General features: G+C 48.3%; 1 protein-coding gene across 4 annotated transcripts in view; it reads right to left on the minus strand.

The window, feature by feature from the left end:
• SEMA6B (semaphorin 6B) overlaps positions 1 to 17,390 on the minus strand; it is a 280,427-nt gene that overhangs the window by 24,142 nt on the left and 238,895 nt on the right. For all 4 annotated transcript variants that reach the window (XM_029614551.1, XM_029614549.1, XM_029614550.1 and 1 more), the window contains 4 exons: positions 8,408 to 8,539; positions 3,500 to 3,649; positions 2,674 to 2,868; positions 470 to 610 (listed from right to left, as the gene is read on the minus strand). In XM_029614551.1, the coding sequence (XP_029470411.1) occupies positions 470 to 610; positions 2,674 to 2,868; positions 3,500 to 3,649; positions 8,408 to 8,539 (618 nt within the window). The remainder of the gene's footprint in view (positions 1 to 469; positions 611 to 2,673; positions 2,869 to 3,499; positions 3,650 to 8,407; positions 8,540 to 17,390) is intronic.

Genomic DNA, 17,390 nt, shown 5'->3' on the forward strand with positions numbered 1-17,390 from the left:
CTGCAATTTTTCAACAGCATTATCTTGAAAGAAAGAAAGAAAGAAAAAAGTGATAAACCCATTCGTTCTGCTACAAGATGTAAAAAGTGGTTGTCAGGGCATCCTGGTGGGTCAGTGACAGTGCCATGCTCCATCATGGGAAGGGCCTGGGTTCAGTTCGCGGGGTCAAGACTTCCGCTTCCAGGGTCGGCCGGGGACTCCACACAGGCAGGGTTCACAGCCCTGGGAGGAGTAATCAGGGTTCAGGACCCCTGATCTCAGGGTTCTGAAGGGAGCCCTGGTGCACAGCCCCCAGCCCTGCAGCACACTTGAGTGACTGCACTAAAGGAATGGTAGGAGATTAACCTAATCTCCCCTAGCATGATTTAAGCTCATTGCTTCTTGTCCAAACTTCAGCAGAGATGGGGAACTGAGCCCCTGTCCTCCCTCTCCTCCTCCCCTCTGTGCGACTGGCGACTGAGAAACTCACTTCATGCATCCCGAGTGCTGCTGGCACCGTGCGATGGGTGCCTTCACCACACAGGGCGAGAAAGCCAACAGCAAGGATCCAGAGGTTTTGTCCAATGCCATTCCCAGGAGCCGCCTATCCTCCTCGCTGTCCCGGCCACACCTGGAGGAAGAAGGAGGAAAAAGCTGTAGGCTTGGCTTGCACTATCTGCTCGCGTATATCCGAAAGGCAAACATGAGAGATAGATCCTTGCACGCTATACATCTCCACACCAACTACACAGCTGCACTCTGTAACCTGCTTTGGCTAAAAGCAGCCTGTAAACTGGATGGGAGGGGGTTAATGAATTAGATTTGGAGGGAGATTTTCAGAATCCCCAATGGCATGCATCTTTCTACCCCAGGGAAATGGTGGGAGGCCAATAATGGGGGGAAGAGGGGTTGGATTTGTGCGAGGAAGGAGCGGGGATGGGGCACAAAATGGAACAAACATGAGAGTCTGGCCCCACTTGGAAGAGGTTGGGCTCCTCCAGGGCAGAGATGATGAGCAAGCTCCAAGGATCCATGAGGCTAAATGTCGCTCTTCATGAACACCTCAGAGTATCTCCATAAAAATCCCAACACTTGCTTGCTTTGGAACAGTACTAATCTGATGCTGGTTCAGAACTGCCCAAACCAGTCCCAATGACTCCATGTTCTGTCACGATATTCATAATGTACATGCAAGAGATAAGTCTGCATATATTGTATCAAATGTATGCAAATTTCTCTCATGTATATTCAGTGGGCATATTCTGAAAACCCAACAGGACTAGTTTGAGAAGCCATGTGCTAATCCTTCCCAGCTTCTTGTCTTTAAACATGGGGGAGCTCTGACTGGAGCCCCTGGGTTCTCCTTGTTGTCCAGATTCATTCCACCTCCTTTATATTCTCATCCTATTTAACAAAATCAGGTAGGTTCTCTATTTCCCCCTTTGCCCAGGGCTGGTGTTTCAATTAGGCAAATTAGGTGGCCGCCTAGCATGCCAGAATTTTGGAGGCAGCACAATTCTGCCAGTGCAAGACCAGAAGGGTGCTGTGCCAGAGCCACTGGTGGTAGTGGCTCTGGCACAGCTATGTTGGAAATGCCACCAATAGGTAAGTTAGAGGAGGGGAGGGGGTGTATGACTGGAGATTCACCTAGGGCGTCAGCCCTGCCTTCCCCTTTACTTCCTCTACATTAAACACCATCTGGCATTTGAGGTTGGCACATAAAATCTCTCTCCGGAATGACTGTACCGACTGCCCTAAAGGTCACATAGATCTCCGGCAGCTTCCCACAGCCCTCCTGTTCTAGGATTCAGAGTACTTCCAGCAGCCATGCTGGTCCTGGAGAATGCTGGAGCATTTGGGTTAAGGACCACCACCAACAAAAAAGATGATGTGGACCAGGAGCTTTACAGGTCCCTTCCTAAAATGTGACTTTAAGGCTGAAGGAAGGATGGATGCTTATGTATCTTGAGGATGATGTGGGGCAGCCACTCCCACCAAAATGACCATCAGGATATGTCCAGGATAACTAGATTAGCATCAGCAGGTGTCTAATGTCTTCCCAGCCTAATGATTTCAATGGTGGAAATGGCTGCCCCACTTCTTCTAGAATGCTTTCTTCCTTCTACCTTGAAGCCAGATTGAAAGAAGGCGCTTGCATGGTCTCCTAAGCTCATAGATCATGTTGCCTTGCTTCTTTAGCAGATATCACAACCTACTAACTCTCTGGGATTCAGTGTGCCACCTCTGTTTCTCCGAGGCAAGAGAGACAACCTTGGCTTGGACATGAGCTCAGAAAGGCACATAGTCCTGAGGATAAGGACCATCAGATCAATCTTATTCGAATAAAATAGATAAGAAGCTCAAGGACACATGATAGGGAGTCATGATCGGAAGCTGAAAGGAGAAAGGCTTCAAGGAAATGCAAGGACATGGTGCTTTCCTTAGAGGCTGGAGGGTGCCTGGAACTGCCACCAGCAGAGGTGGTGGAAACCAAACTTGTGACCGAATTCAAGCATTCCTAGGGCAGATCCAGACATAAGAGGAAGGGTGGAATATTAGTGGAGATAGAGTAGGGTCTGTGGTGACATAATACATAGGGCAGGCTGAGAGGTCAGTATCTGCTGATTACTACCATCTTGCTCTGACCTGTACATTCATGGCATCGACTCATATAACATGAAAAACAGTTCCTACTTGTCAGGATGGTATGTCTCAAACTCCTCCAGGAAGACACTCTGATTAGCCATGTTGACGGCAGATCCCAGTGTGCTGATGTTGGGCTGAATGAGGAACTTCAGGACAGTTCCTGTATCTGATCCCAGAAAGACAACAGTATGATTGCCAAAAGGCCCAGCCGCAGTGTCCACCACGATCTTACTGAGCTGGAACCTGCAAAGAGGAGGAGATGAGGGCATCACTGCCTTATGGCAGAGGCATGGAAGGCACTACGGCTGAAGTTCACATGCAGTGGGCGAGCACAAATGCATTCATATGTACGTATGCCTGCTTGCACAAGCACCAAAGGTACAGATACATCCTTGCTCACATGCACCCATACACATCTTCGTAAGCAGATACCTAGACATTCATAGCTTTCTCCTTATTGAACTGATCTCTCTGCCCTCCTCCCCTTCTACATAGTCTCTGAATTGGTTTATTGGAGGTCAGCCTCCAATCTTGTCACTATGAGAGTGAGCTGTTAAACCCCCTCCACTATCCAGCAGAGAGGTGCTGCGGCCTCTTTTCCGCTCTGGGCCCCTACCCCACCATTATCTGCCACTACTGGATAGGCACCTCAGGAACTTTCAAAGTAAAAGAAGTGGGGATTTAAAAAAAAAAAAAAAAAAAAAAAAAAAGGAGCAATAGGGTAAAAATATGGAGATTAAGTAGTGGAGAAATCAGAGCAAAGGGTGCTGAGAAGGGAAAACTGAGAGCAGAACGGAGAAAGCAGCTCGCCCCTCAGCTCTATTTCTGGATGGGACTAGGCCGCCGGTGCCAGACTCTGGCAGCTGGTACTCACCTGGTCATTGTCCTCATAACCCAGGGGGTGTCCCCCAGGGAAGGCACAGACTCGTCCATCAGTGGGTGGGTCTTCACAAAGTTCAGCATCTCATCGGGGAAGCTGATGGAGGAGTTGTAATGCAAGCTGGGGGTGGCGCAGCAGCCGGGGCTACAGGGGACAGGAGAGAAGAAGGTAGAGCAGAGCCTCAGGGCGGGTAGGTCACCGCTGCCTTGCAGCTCCTCTAACACACACACCTTTGCCCTTCCTCTGCACTGGCTGAGATTAGGGAAAAAACCATTTACACTTTTAACTGTCCCCCTGAGAGGAACCTGCCTTGTAGTGAGCTTTGGCTTACTCTATTAAATCAACTGCTGTAAATTCTCTCCTGCCCCTGGCTTTTTTTTTTTTTCAATTTAAACTTTTATTATATTACAAAGGAAATACCAAAAACACAAAAATAAGCGTGAGCAACTACACACAAGACTAGAACAGCAACAAGTCACTATACAAGAAAAGGTCATGCTCTCAAGCAAATCTAAATACTGATTCTGAAGCATATGTAGTCATATTTCTGAATTTCTAAAATTCTGGATAATTTCCTTCTCCCCAGCCATACTCCCACTCAAATCTAGTCCTATGCATGAATTTCTAATATTGAAATCACTGTTGATATGGTAAAGTAGCCTCGAAAAACTGTGAGACTGTCATAATACAATGTTCATAGTCCTGAAACAGTGTACAGCACATAGCTAGAAAAATATAAGGTAAAAATGTTACATTATAAAAAGATACAAATATCATACCCTATTAATGTGCTTCTCTTTCCGCTGTATACTTACAGCGGAAAGAGAAGAATAAGAATAAGACCATATCTTTTCAAAGTTATTCAGCGTGGGGTAGATTTTAAGACCTGCGCGCGGGCATACATGTGCGCGTGCTACCCGGCGCACACATGTATACCCGATTTTATAACAGATGCACGCAGGCACGCGCATGTTATAAAATCAGGGGTCAGCGCACGCAAGGGGGTGCACAATTGTGCACCTTGCGTGCACCGAACCCGTGCCGAGCCACGCTGCCTTCCCCCGTTCTCTACCCTCCCACCACACCTTCCCTTCCCTTTCCCCCCTACCTTTTTATTCTTTTTTCTTTTATTTCCAAACTTACTTCAGCCCTGGGGCTGAAGTAAGTTGCGCGTGCCAGCTGCCTGCCGGCACTCAAACCCCGGCACAGCGGTAAATGGCCACTGTGCCAGGACCCTCTGACCCCGCCCTACCCTTTTTTGCAAGCCCTGGGACTTACACGCGTCCTGGGGCTGTATGCGCGTCGCCGGGCCTTTTGAAAATAGCCTGGCGCGCATAACCTTTTGAAAATCCGGCACTGTGTCTTCTATAAGTGGTGATCCTACTTAAGACGGTATATATGATCTAAGCGTTTAAGAGTAGAGAATACTGTTGGAGCATTTAGTTTTTTCCAAACTATTTCACAATGGGCGGCTAAGGAAATCTGCTTAATGAGCAATTGTAAATTTCTATCTGCTTGAGGTACTGGTAAATTCAATAATGCTTATTTAGGTGACATAGTTATATGCAACCCTGTGATATTCTGAATCAAGCAGTTAATCCCTTGCCAAAATGCACTAATACTTCCTTGTTTCCACCATATGTGACAGAAAGTTCCCACCGCTGAACAACCCCTCCAACACGTATCACCAGTCTTTTAGCCCTTTCTGACCTGCTCCTCAGTAATTCCTGCTAAATTCTCAAAGTAGCTGAACACTGTGAGACACCACTCCTGCTGCTGCCGGGAGCTCTTTGGAGCACCACTGCTGCCACCATTGCTGGGAATTTCTCTGAGTGCCGCTCCTGCCATCATTGGCAGACTTACACTGGCTTCCAAGAAAACAAAGAATCAAGAATAAAATTTTGTGTATTATACACAAATCGTTAAATTGTGACTGAACTGAATGGTTAAACGCTTCTTTACATTTGCATACACAGGAAAGGAATCTCAGGTCTGCAAATAAAGGTCTTCTCACAGTGCCTTCTATAAGAACAGCACATTTATCTGAAGTCAGAGACAGAGCAATTTCAGTGGCAGGCCCTAATTTATGGAATTATTTACCACATGAGCTTAGGCTCCAAAAAGATATCAGAATATTTAAGAAAAACCTTAAAACCTGGTTATTTAAAAAAGCTTATGACAACTAAAGACTAATGCAGCAGTCAGATGTGTTTTTATGACAATGGTTTAAGTAGTATTCAGCAGTCAGTAATGTCCTTATTAATCACATTTTTATCGTATGTTAGGCTTAATTACTTTTAGTTATTTTTATTGTATTTTAATGAATTTGAATTTAATATTTTGTATTATTTCTATTATATGATTATTGTATACTGCTTGTCAGATCTGAAGCTTATTTTACTTTTCTTTTACTTTATTTTAATGAATTTGAGTTTAATTTTTCTATTGTTTCTCTTGTAAATGATTATTTTAAAATGTTTTCTTTTAATTTTGTATTTATTTATTCTACACCATCTAGACTGTCTACAGATTGACGGTATATAAAATTAAATAAATAAATAAATAAATTGGCTCCTCCAAGCACTGCTCCTGCTGTTCCAGCTGGAAAAGGGATCCTTCAAACACCAGCCCTGCTACTGCTGCCAGGGATTCCTCCAAGTGCCAATGAGCTTTTTTTTTCTGCTTCATTCACAGACCTGGCTCAGAGGAACCCCTGGCAGCAGTGCTATGTACAAGAAGGCTAGAAACTGCTAAGGAACCCTAAGCTCAGCAGAGGTTTATGAAAAGAAAATGTGAGCCTAACACAGGGCAGGATATTCTGAAAGGTTAAAAATGGGCTGTTTAACAAGGGAAATCTTTTTTCCAGTCCCCCTTTAATTTCAGATTGAGGTTAGTTTCCTTCCTTCAGATAATAGCTTCTCTTCTTGCTAGCTGTGGCATGTTGCACCTGGTTTCTGCTGAGCGCAGCAGTACAACCCAACCCAACTCACAGGTCGATACAGTAACGTGCGGTTAAAGATTCCCCGTCTGTAACGTGCTGGGAGCGCACAATACAGACGAGTAAGGCCATCCAGCGATACAGTCTCCAGTTTCACGCGTCCTTAGCGCTTTGTAAAATAGACACATAACCCTTTCCGCACCCAGCATGTAAATGAACGAAAAAGCTGTATAATGAAGGAATTAGCTATTCCCCTCCGATACTGTAACGGGCGCTGATATTATCTCCTTAGTTTACCGCCTCCCCCTAGTAGGAGTTAGGAGTCTAGTAACAAATCCATCGACACCGCTTAAGATACTCAAACACAATAAAACAATAAGCCTGGCACCCTCCTTGATGTAGTACGTCCCGGATGCCCCCCCCCTCCCCAGCGCGCCCGCCACTACCCCTTTCATCAGCTGCATCCACCCATTATGCCCCTCACGGGCATGTCCCGCTTCACAGAGCGCTCCCACTCAAATCCGTTCATGGGTATATACCCTTTCGCCCCCCTCACAGCGCCATGCTACCACTGCGACCCGGCAGTCCCGTGAGGCCTACAAAAAAAAAAAAAAATCCCCGGCTCACGCGCCCCCGCACTGGCCCGCCGACTCTACCCCCCTCCTCCCGATCGGGCGGGTAGGCGGCGGCGAAAAGCAAAAAAAAAACAAAATCAATTTTTTTTTTTCAAAAAGCGACATCACACAATGCATAAAATAATTTCTCCAGCCTTAAAGCGACAATTTTGGTTTTTTCCAAAAGCGACTTACTTTTGGGATCTGTCAAGATCCCAAAAGTAAGTCGCAAAAGTAACTTACTTTTCTGAAGCCATCAGGAACACGATCTTAGCTCCTCCGGACGAAGACGAAGATGGCCGCCTGCACGGGGAAAGCATGCAATTGACAGCTGAAGACGTGACGTCACGACGTTTGGCGTCACGGGATGTGACGTCACGTCTTCAGCGGCCAATTGCACGCTTTCCCCCATGCAGGCAGCCATCTTCGTCTTGAGCTACGATCGTGATGGCTTCAGAAAAGTAAGTTACTTTTGCGACTTACTTGACAGATCCCAAAAGTAAGTCGCTTTAAGGCTGGAGAAATTATTTTATGCATTGTGTGATGTCGCTTTTTGAAAAAAAAAAAAAATTGCTTTGGTTTTCGCCGCCGCCTACCCGCCCGATCGGGAGGAGGGGGGTAAAGTCGGCGGGCCAGTGCGGGGGCGCGGGAGCCAGGGATTTTTTTTTTTTTTGTAGGCCTCACGGGACTGCCGGGTCGCAGTGGATGCAGCTGATGGAAAGGGGTAGTGGCGGGCGCGCTGGGGAGGGGGGGGCATCCGGGACGTACTACATCAAGGAGGGTGCCAGGCTTACCGAAACGCTGCTATTGCCTCTGCTCGCAGGTCTATTTCGCCGGCTTGCTGCACGCTTTCGCTTTGCTCGCATGCTTTCGCTTTGCTCGGCTCTGCTCGGCTCTGCTTTTTCTCCTCTCCCGTCTGTCTTCGCCGCTGTGCCTCACCTCCTCCCGGAGCAAGGCTGCTTTCACGCCCTGCTCCGGGAGGAGAGACACAGCGACGAAGCAACAAAGACTTTTCGTGTTTTTTACACTTCCTGGTGCCTGTCATTCCAAATGCCATTTGAAATGACATTTGAAATGACAGGTACCAGCGCACCCAGGTTACTGTATAGGCCCTGTATTAAGCGCCTATACAGTAAAATGGGTTGCGCGGGCATAACCCTTCCCTAACGCTTTAAAGCCGCGGCATGCATTTGCATGCAATTAGAAGAGAGTATCGGGGACTTAGTGAAGAGAACTGTGCGTGCGGGGAGGAAGGGTGCGCCTGACACTGCCGCACTGTTTCTACCGCGGCCTTACTGTATTGACCCGTCAGTCTGATCTCTTCCAAGCCCCTAGAGTTTGGCCACTTACCGGGGTTTTGGAACCAGTTCCTCTGGCACAGGAGTCCAGATGGACTCGGGGGACTTCTGTTCTCTGAAGCGTCCCTCAAATACCAGTACTATCTGTTCCATATCAAAAGCACAGACAGCCGAACCAGGGATACTACAGAAGGAGAGAGAAAGAAAGATGCTGGTAACCCAGATTCAGGTACAGGGGAAAAGCAGGGAGAGATATTTCAGATCTTGGCGGGTGGCCAATGTAACCCCGATATTTAAAAAGAGCTCCAGGGGTGATCCGGGAAATTATAGACTGGTGAACCTGACTTCAGTGCCAGGAAAACTATTCTAAAGATCAAAATCACAAAGCATATAGATAAACATGGTTTAATGGGACACAGCCAGCATGGATTTACCCAAGGGAAATCTTATCTCACAAATCTCCTACATTTTTTTGAAGGAGTGAACAAGCATGTGGACAAAGGTGAACTGGTAGACGTGGTGTATTTGGATTTTCAGAAGGCGTTTGACAAAGTCCTGCATGAGAGGCTTCTAAGAAAACTAAAAAGTCATGGGATGGGGGAGATGTCCTTTTGTGGATTACAAACTGGTTAAAAGACAGGAAACAGAGAGTAGGATTAAATGGAGAAATTACTTACCTGATAATTTCGTTTTCCTTAGTGTAGACAGATGAACTCAGGATCAATGGGTATATTGTACTCCTGATAGCAGATGGGAGACGGAGTCAGATTTCAACGCTGACATCAGCCTACATATATCCGTGCAGGAAGCTTAGCTCTTCAGTATTCTCCTCAAAAATCAATTGTGGATATATGTGTGCTTTAATAACTTGATTAACTTGATTAACTAGGACTGGTTCAACTGATTTCCAAATTGGAGACTGCCAGCGCACTCAACCGAATAAAGCCGACACCCGGTAACTATGGGTGTCTAGAACTAGGGGTAATACCTGGCTTACCCGTGCTTGTCTTGTTCTCGGGGTTTGTCACCCGAGGTTTCCGGATTCCGGGGCAGCCGTGAGCGGGATGCTGAGTCCATCTGTCTACACTAAGGAAAACAAAATTATCAGGTAAGTAATTTCTCCATTTCCTTGCGTGTAGCAGATGGACTAAGGATGTACAAAAGCTAGTCCCGAACAGGGTGGGAGGTTGCTTGTGGCCCACTTAGTACTGCCCTTGCAAAGGTTGTGTCCTCCCGGGCCTGGACATCCAGGCGGTAGAACCTGGAGAAAGTGTGTCTGAAGGACCACGTAGCCGCCCGACAGATCTCGGCAGGCGACAGCATCTTGGTTTCCACCCAGAACACTGCCTGGGCCCTTGTAGAATGAGCCTTGACTCATTGACTCCACTTGTAGAGGTGGAGGCTTCCCTGCCTCTACGTAGGCCGCTTTGATTACTTCTTTGATCCAGCGGGCTATAGTTGCCCGTAAGGCCGCTTCCCTCTGTTTCTTTCCGCTGTGAAGGACGAATAGGTGGTCCGTCTTTCGCACAGATTCCGATCTTTCCAGGTATCGGGCTAGGAGTCTGCCAACGTTTAGATGGCAAAGACGGGGTGAGTCTTCCGATTCCTCATGATCATCTGGCGATGGCAGCGAAATGGTTTGGTTTAGATGAAACTGAGAAACCACTTTTGGTAGAAAGGAGGGGACAGTGTGTAGCTGTATGGTTCCCAGTGTGAACCCGAGGAACGGTTCCCGACAGGATAGTGCTTGAAGCTCGGAGATGCGACGGGCTGAACATATTGCCACTAGGAATGCAGTCTTCAGGGTCAGGAGCCGTAGTGACAGACCGCGTGTTGGTCTGAAGGAAGTTCCCGCTAGGAAGTCTAGTACTAGATTGATGATTCCATAGGGGCACCAGCCACTTTAATGGTGGTTGGATTTGTTTAACCCCTCTCAGGAAGCGGGAAACATCTGGATGGGTTGATAGGCTGATGTCGTCCACTTTGGCTCTGAAGCAGGCCAGCGCGGCCACCTGAACCTTGAGGGAGATGAGAGACAATCCCTTCTTCAAGCTGTCCTGTAGGAATTCCAGGATCATGGGAATTTTGACTGTCCACGGAAGGATCTCGTGGTCCTCACACCAGGCTTCGAATACTCTCCATATTCGTATGTAAGCTAGTGATGTGGAGAACTTGTGGGTTCAAAGCAAGGTGTCATTCACTGCCTTAGAGTATCCGCTTTTCTTTAGGCAAGTCCTCTCAAGGGCCAGACCGTAAGAAAGAATCAAGTCGGGCCTTCGTGGAGGATCGGTCCTTGCCGGAGAAGGTCCCTGTGTGGAGGTAGGCACAGAGGGTTCCCCGCAAGAAGTCTTCGCATGTCTGCATACCATGGCCTTCTTGGCCAGTCCAGGGCCACTAGAAGTATTAGTCCCCTGTGGTGTTCTATCTTGCTGATGATCATGCCCAGTAGTGGCCATGAGGGAAAGGCGTACAGCAGGTCTTCCTGTGGCCAGGTATGGACAAGGGTGTTGATTCCCCGGGATTGCGGTTCTCATCTGTGGCTGAAGAACTTGGGAACTTGGGCGTTGGACCGGGTTGCCAGGCAATCCATGGCTGGGGTTCCCCAGCAGTTTACTATCAACTGGAAGGCTGTGGTCGAAAGTGTCCATTCCCCTGGGTCTAGCCTCTCTCTGCTGAGGTAGTCTGCAGAGACATTGTCTTTTCCCACGATGTGGGCGGCTGAGATCCCTTGCAAGTTTGCTTCCGCCCACGCCATGAGGAGGTCTATTTCCAGGAACACCTGTTGGCTTCTGGTCCTCCCTGGAGGTTGATATAGGCAACTGTTGTGGCGTTGTCCGACATGACTCTGACAGATTCGCCCCGGAGTCTGTGGCCGAATCATAGGCAGGCTAGTCTGACTGCTCGGGCTTCCAGTCGGTTTATGTTCCATCCCGACTCTTCCTTGTCCCATTGTCCCTGGGCCGTCGGTTCCTGGCAGTGGGCTCCCCACCCTCGCAGGCTCGTATCCATGGTGAGCAAGATCCAGTTCGGTGGGGATAGTTTTACTCCCTTGCTCAGATGGTCTTCCTTTAGCCACCATTGGAGCTGGGTCCGAACCTCTGCTGGTAGCTGGAGGTGAATGGAGTAGTTCTGGGAAGTCAGGTTCCATCGTGACAGTAGGGAACGTTGTAGTGGGTGTTTGAGAGCCCTTGCCCATGGAACGACTTCTAGGGTTGATGTCATGAGACTTGGAGGTAGTTCTATACCTTGGGGGGAGCATAGTTCAACAGTTTTCGCAGCTGACCTATCAGTTTCCTTCTCCTTGGAGGGGGAAGGACAACCTTGTCTTGTTTGGTGTCGAACCGGACTCCCAGGTACTCTAGAAATTGGGAGGGCTGCAGGCAGCTCTTGGTTGCATTGATGACCCACCCAAGATTCTGCAGTAGATTCTTGACTCTGGTGGTCGCTTGGTAACTTTTCTCTGGAGATTTTGCCTTGATCAGCCAATCGTCCAGATACAGATGTACGAGGATTCATTTTTTCCTCAGTGTTGCCGCCATTACCACCATGATTTTGGTGAAGGTCCGAGGGGCAGTAGCGAGTCCGAAGGGTAGCGCCCGGAACTGGTAATGATGGTCCAGTACGCAAAGCATAGGAAGCGCTGATGTTCGAAATGGACCAGGATGTGGAGATAGGCTTCGGATAGATCCAGTAAAGTCAGGAATTCTCCCGGCTGTATTGCCCTTATGACTGAGTGTAAGGTTTCCATGCGGAAGTGTGGTACCCTCAGGTAGCGATTGAGGGTCTTGAGGTCCAGGATGGGCCTGAACGTTCCCTCCTTCTTGGGGACGATAAAATAGATGGAATAGTGACCAGTATTTTGTTGGTGCATGGGCACCGGGGTTATCGCCTTTAGGCTGAGTAGTTTTGTCAGTGTGGATTCCACTGCCATCCTCTTGGAGAGGGAGTGGCACAGTGATCTCACAAATTTGTCTGGAGGGATGCTGTGGAAGTCCACATAGTATCCCTCTTGAATGATGGTTAGAACTCACTTGTCCGACGTTATCTCGACCCAACTTTGGTAGAAGAGGGTAAGAGTGCCCCCTATGACTTCTTCCTGTGGATGGGTCTGTTTATTCTCATTGTGGGTTGCGGCCGGGGCCTGTACTTGAGCCTGCTTCCCTCTTGTTGTGTCTGTTCCGAAAGGACTGGGACCTGGCTGCGGGCCGAGGTGCTTGGTAGTATGTGTTCTTGTATGGTCTAAAGTGCTGGGCTCCTCTGCCCTTGGTTCTTCGGGGGGAGGAGCACTGGTTTCTTTTGTTCCTGTCCTCCGGTTGTTGCGTTCGTGGCTGCTCTATGCCCTTGCTCCAACCTCTCTACCTCTGTGGCGACTCCCTCCGGGTCTGATGGACGGCTTGCTGCCGCGGCGTCCCCATGCCGCTTCTCCCTGGCGTCCCTGGACCGGCTCGATGCTGCGGATCCGCCATGTTCCTGATGATGTAGGGCACGCGCGCGCACGCTCCGAAGTATGTACCAGCAAGGGCGCGAAACTCAGGGGCATCCCCCTGTATTGACGTCATCCGTTTTCAACATAAAAGGTCTTCACTTTCGCTTATGATTTGAGTTAGCAAGGACCCGGACTCCGAATCGGACTAGAACACGAATTCGGTCTCGGACAAGGATTCGGAATCGCTTACTGGATTCGTCCAAGCTACTCTGCCTCCTCGGGGGCCTCGCTCTCTTTTCTCTATTTCAGATTGCAGATAGGAACCGGTATTCGCTCCTCGAGGGCCCATGTTCCTGAATACTTTATGTATGTTATATTTATAGTTTTCACTATTTATTGATCTATTAATTTGCATTGCCTACTCCCCCGGTTATTTGTATTGTTATCGGTTATATGTAAGGGTGCTGCCCAAAAGTTTTTTGTTCATTGTGAACCGATGCGATGTGCGAATGGCTATCGGTATATAAGAGACTTTAAATAAATAAATAAATAAATTCTCTACTGCCTGGAAGCTCTCGCAGATACAGACATTCGTGAGTTACCACCGCTCTCTCAGAGCTTTCCCTGGAACCAGGTACTCGCTCCTCGAGGGCCTAACTCTTTCCAGCTACTGAGCCTCCTTAAGAATCTATGTGAGATTGTCATCTACTACTGGCTATGTATTCAGCATACCCTGTCTACTCACTATCTATAGTCTCTCTACAGCTCAGCAACCCTGGGATCGCAGTTCCAGTATCTGAGGGACTTCAGCCCTGCCGGGCATATCAGCTCACTATTGCCACCTCTCGGTGGTTCTACTAACCTGTCTAATAAAAGAACTATCTGTGTATGTCTCCATACCCAAGCCTAGCCGGTGGTCCCTCTCAGGATATCCTCCTGGGGGCGCTGTCATCTGCCATCGGCCCAAGGATTCACCTATTTACATTCCTTTCCAGCTGAGTACCCTCTCTAGTACTCCGCTGGTACAGATTGCCAACTCAGCAGTCTATATCATAACAAGATTGCTAGATTGCTAGTTCCGCCTACGGAGCATATCAGATTGCTAAACTCCTCCTTCCACGGGAGCCAGTCCCTAACTGATTGCTAACACTGCACGGTGACTCATAACAGATTGCTGACTCCTTCCCCAACAGGAGTATCCAGCAGCAGATTTACAACAGATTGCTCACTCCTCCCAATTCAGGAGCTGAGTACAACAGATTGTTAACACCTCCCACTCCAGGAGCTAATTCCTAACAGATCGCTAACTCCCATCTGCTTGCTCCTCCCATCAGCATAGCAGATTCTAACACCGGTAGATGAGGTACTGGAGATTCGCCCCATTTGTTGGCTAAGTTCTCCAATTCACTTCCAAACAGGCATTCTCGTGAAGTTCGCTTTGGAGGTCGCGTCGGCTGACCAATTTCGGAGCCAAAGTTGCCTTCTGGCTGCCACTATGGAGGAGACGCCCCTGGCTGAGGTTGCATCCGTGAGGAAGGATATCGCCGGTTCTAATGTTTCAGCGGAAGTGGTTGCATCTCTGGAGAGAAGCAAGCAGGATTACCTAAAGTGACGTTACATTCGATACAACTTTTGTTGAACTCAGCTGCAAGGCTTGTTTCACATTCAAAGCGTTTTGAGCACATTTCTCCCATCCTGTGTAGACTTAATTGGTTACCAGTAACTGATCGAATTGTATTCAAAATTGTTATGATTGTCTTTAAGCTTCTTGCTTCAGATTCTTCGTTTTGGCTAAACGCTTTATTACGGATTTATAAACCTGTAAGAAACTTAAGATCGTCCCAGTTGAATCTTCTAGAAATTCCATCGGTTCGACAAGCACACTTGTTCTGTACTAGAGAGACCTCCTTTTCCATTGCTGCACCAGCTCAGTGGAATCTTATTCCATTTGAACTCCGGTCTTTAGATGATGTAAAAAAATTTAAATATCTATTAAAAGAGTATTTGCTCCTTCGTGCTTATAATGTATGTTAGAGAAATGTAAGTGAGAATAATTCTTATAATAAGCTGTGATGTATAGGAGATACGATCTAGAGCTAATGTATACCTAAGTATCTTTATATGGTATTGGTTATTTTAGTTTCTGTGAAACTAAAGATTGTGTGTTACATATATGTTAATTACATGTTTTTACTATGTATGTATGTATTGTATATCGCCTAGGCCTACTTGTGTTAGGCGATTAATAAATTTTAATAAATGAAATGTGCGTCACAACGGCACAGCAGGAAGCGATCTGCAGGGTCATTGCTGCAACATCAAATGACTGTTTGAGGATGGATTCCTGACGTCTGTCCTGGGCATCTTTGAGTGTAGCTCCTCCTTCGACTGGGATGGTCGTGCGCTTTGAGATTGTGCAAACCATGGCATCCACTTTTGGGAACCGTAGCAGGTCTTTGGCCATGGGTTCCAGGGGGAATAGGGCTTCTAGGGCCCAACCTCCTTTGAAGCTGGCCTCAAGGGCATTCTATTCCAGGTCAATCAGTTGTTGTACGGCCTACAGCATTGGGAAATAGCATGAGGCCTGACGGAGGGAAACCAAAACGGGGTTTGTCTTTGGCTCCGCTGTGGTACTCATGCCTGGAATGGTCAGCGCCTTCAGGGTTAGGGACACGAGAGCTGGTAACTCGTCTTTGGAGAAGAATCACAGCATGGTTCGGTATGGTTCCATCCCTGGAGGGATGTCCCCTTCCTCCAGGGAGTCAGTCTCGTCCCCCGAGGTGTCTGTATCCCCTTAGGGAAGGCTTTTGCTTGAATGGGGCACGTCTTGGGAGGTCCGAGAGGTGCTTGGAAGGTCTTGTGCTTCTGATGGAGACTGGGACTGTGTCGCAGGCAGTACCGATTGCGCCTGGACAAAGATTTGCAGCCCTTTGAAGAATTCCGCTCAGGAAAAAGTCCCTGGGTCCATATTAAATCCAGTGGAGGCCCCCGAGGTGCCCTCCTGTGTAGGCGCTGACTCAGAGATACAGAGGTCCGGGGTACTATCATTGGTGGATCCAGATCCCTCTACTGGCTGTGGGGGGCCTTGCTTAGGTTCCCCCTGAGCCTCTTCGCACTGCAGGCATAGGACGGAGGCCACTTCAGGTTGCGCAGCGCTCAGGTGTCAGACTGGGCAGAGGGCTTGTCCCTTGGCTTTCTTGGCTGGCGGTGCCATGATTTGTGCACGTGGAGTGACTCAAAACTCGTCTGTACGCGTAGGTGCGTGCGCCGGGAGGCTTAGATGTGCGCTCCGGTTGCGCCGATGATGTGCGTGCGGGATGCGCAAGATGTGTGTGCAGGTTACTATTTGTGCGCCTGGCTAAGATGCGCGCGCCGCTGTGCGCAAAGGCCTATCTGTGCGCTCGGGCCATTTGTGCAGGCCACTATGCGTAGGGCACAATTGTGCGCGCCGCTGTGCGCACAAGTCGGTTGTGCGCACGGCTCAGGTGAGCGGACAATACGGTGGTCAAGGGGGGGGGGAAATGGCGCCGATGACCATGCAGACAAGATGGCGACCCCCCGGAGTGTCTCCATGTGTGTGGACCCTCGCACCGGATCGCGGTCTAGCCCAGACGGGACTGCTCAACCCGATTTAACAGACGCCGGAAGGATGATCTGAGTGGCTAATCGAGCCTCGGAGACTGGAGAATTTAAGAGAGGTTTCTACCTTACCTGGTCTCGGCGTTTCCCAGTCTCATGCCAGGTGGTCTCCGGCTGAAGGGGGAGAGGGAGTTACCTTCACTGCCGCGCTCATTTCTGCACCTGCTGCCTCTCAGCCACTCTGGGGGCTAAGTCCATGCCGGGAACCGGCTACCGGACCGAGGCTTGCCTCTGAGGGATCTCTGAAATCACCTCAGGAATTCTCGACTGGGGGAGGGACCCTTAGGCAGGAGAGCGGGGCTCGTCTTGTAGAGGTAAATTTTCTTTTTTTTTTTTTCTTTGGTTTAAATTTTCTAACACTATTCTAGTGTGTGTAGTGTCCCTATCTGCTTTAGGAGACGGAGAAATACTGAAGAGCTAAGCTTCCTGCACGGGTATATGTAGGCTGACGTCAGCGTTGAAATCTGACTCTGTATCCCATCTGCTATCAGGAGTACACTATACCCATTGGTCCTGAGTCCATCTGCTACACGCTAGGAAATGGTCAATTTTCTCAGTGGAAAAAGGTAAACAGTGGAGTGCCTCAGGGATCTGTACTTGGACCGGTGCTTTTCAATATATTTATAAATGATCTGGAGGTGATCAAATTTGCAGATGATACAGAATTATTCAGAGTAGTTAAATCACAAGCAGATTGTGATAAATTGCAGGAGGATCTTGCGAGACTGGAAGATTGGGCATCCAAATGGCAGATGAAATTTAATGTGGATAAGTGCAAGGTGTTGCATATAGGGAAAAATAACCCTTGCTGTAATTACGCAATGTTAGGTTCTATCTTAGGAGTTACCACCCAGGAAAGAGATCTAGGTGTCATAGTGGATAACACATTGAAATTGACTCAGTGTGCTGTGGCAATCAAAAAAACAAACAGAATGTTAGGAATTATTAGGGAGGGAATGGTGAATAAAAC

This window comes from Rhinatrema bivittatum, chromosome 8, assembly GCF_901001135.1.
Source record: "Rhinatrema bivittatum chromosome 8, aRhiBiv1.1, whole genome shotgun sequence".
Lineage (NCBI taxonomy): Eukaryota > Metazoa > Chordata > Amphibia > Gymnophiona > Rhinatrematidae > Rhinatrema > Rhinatrema bivittatum.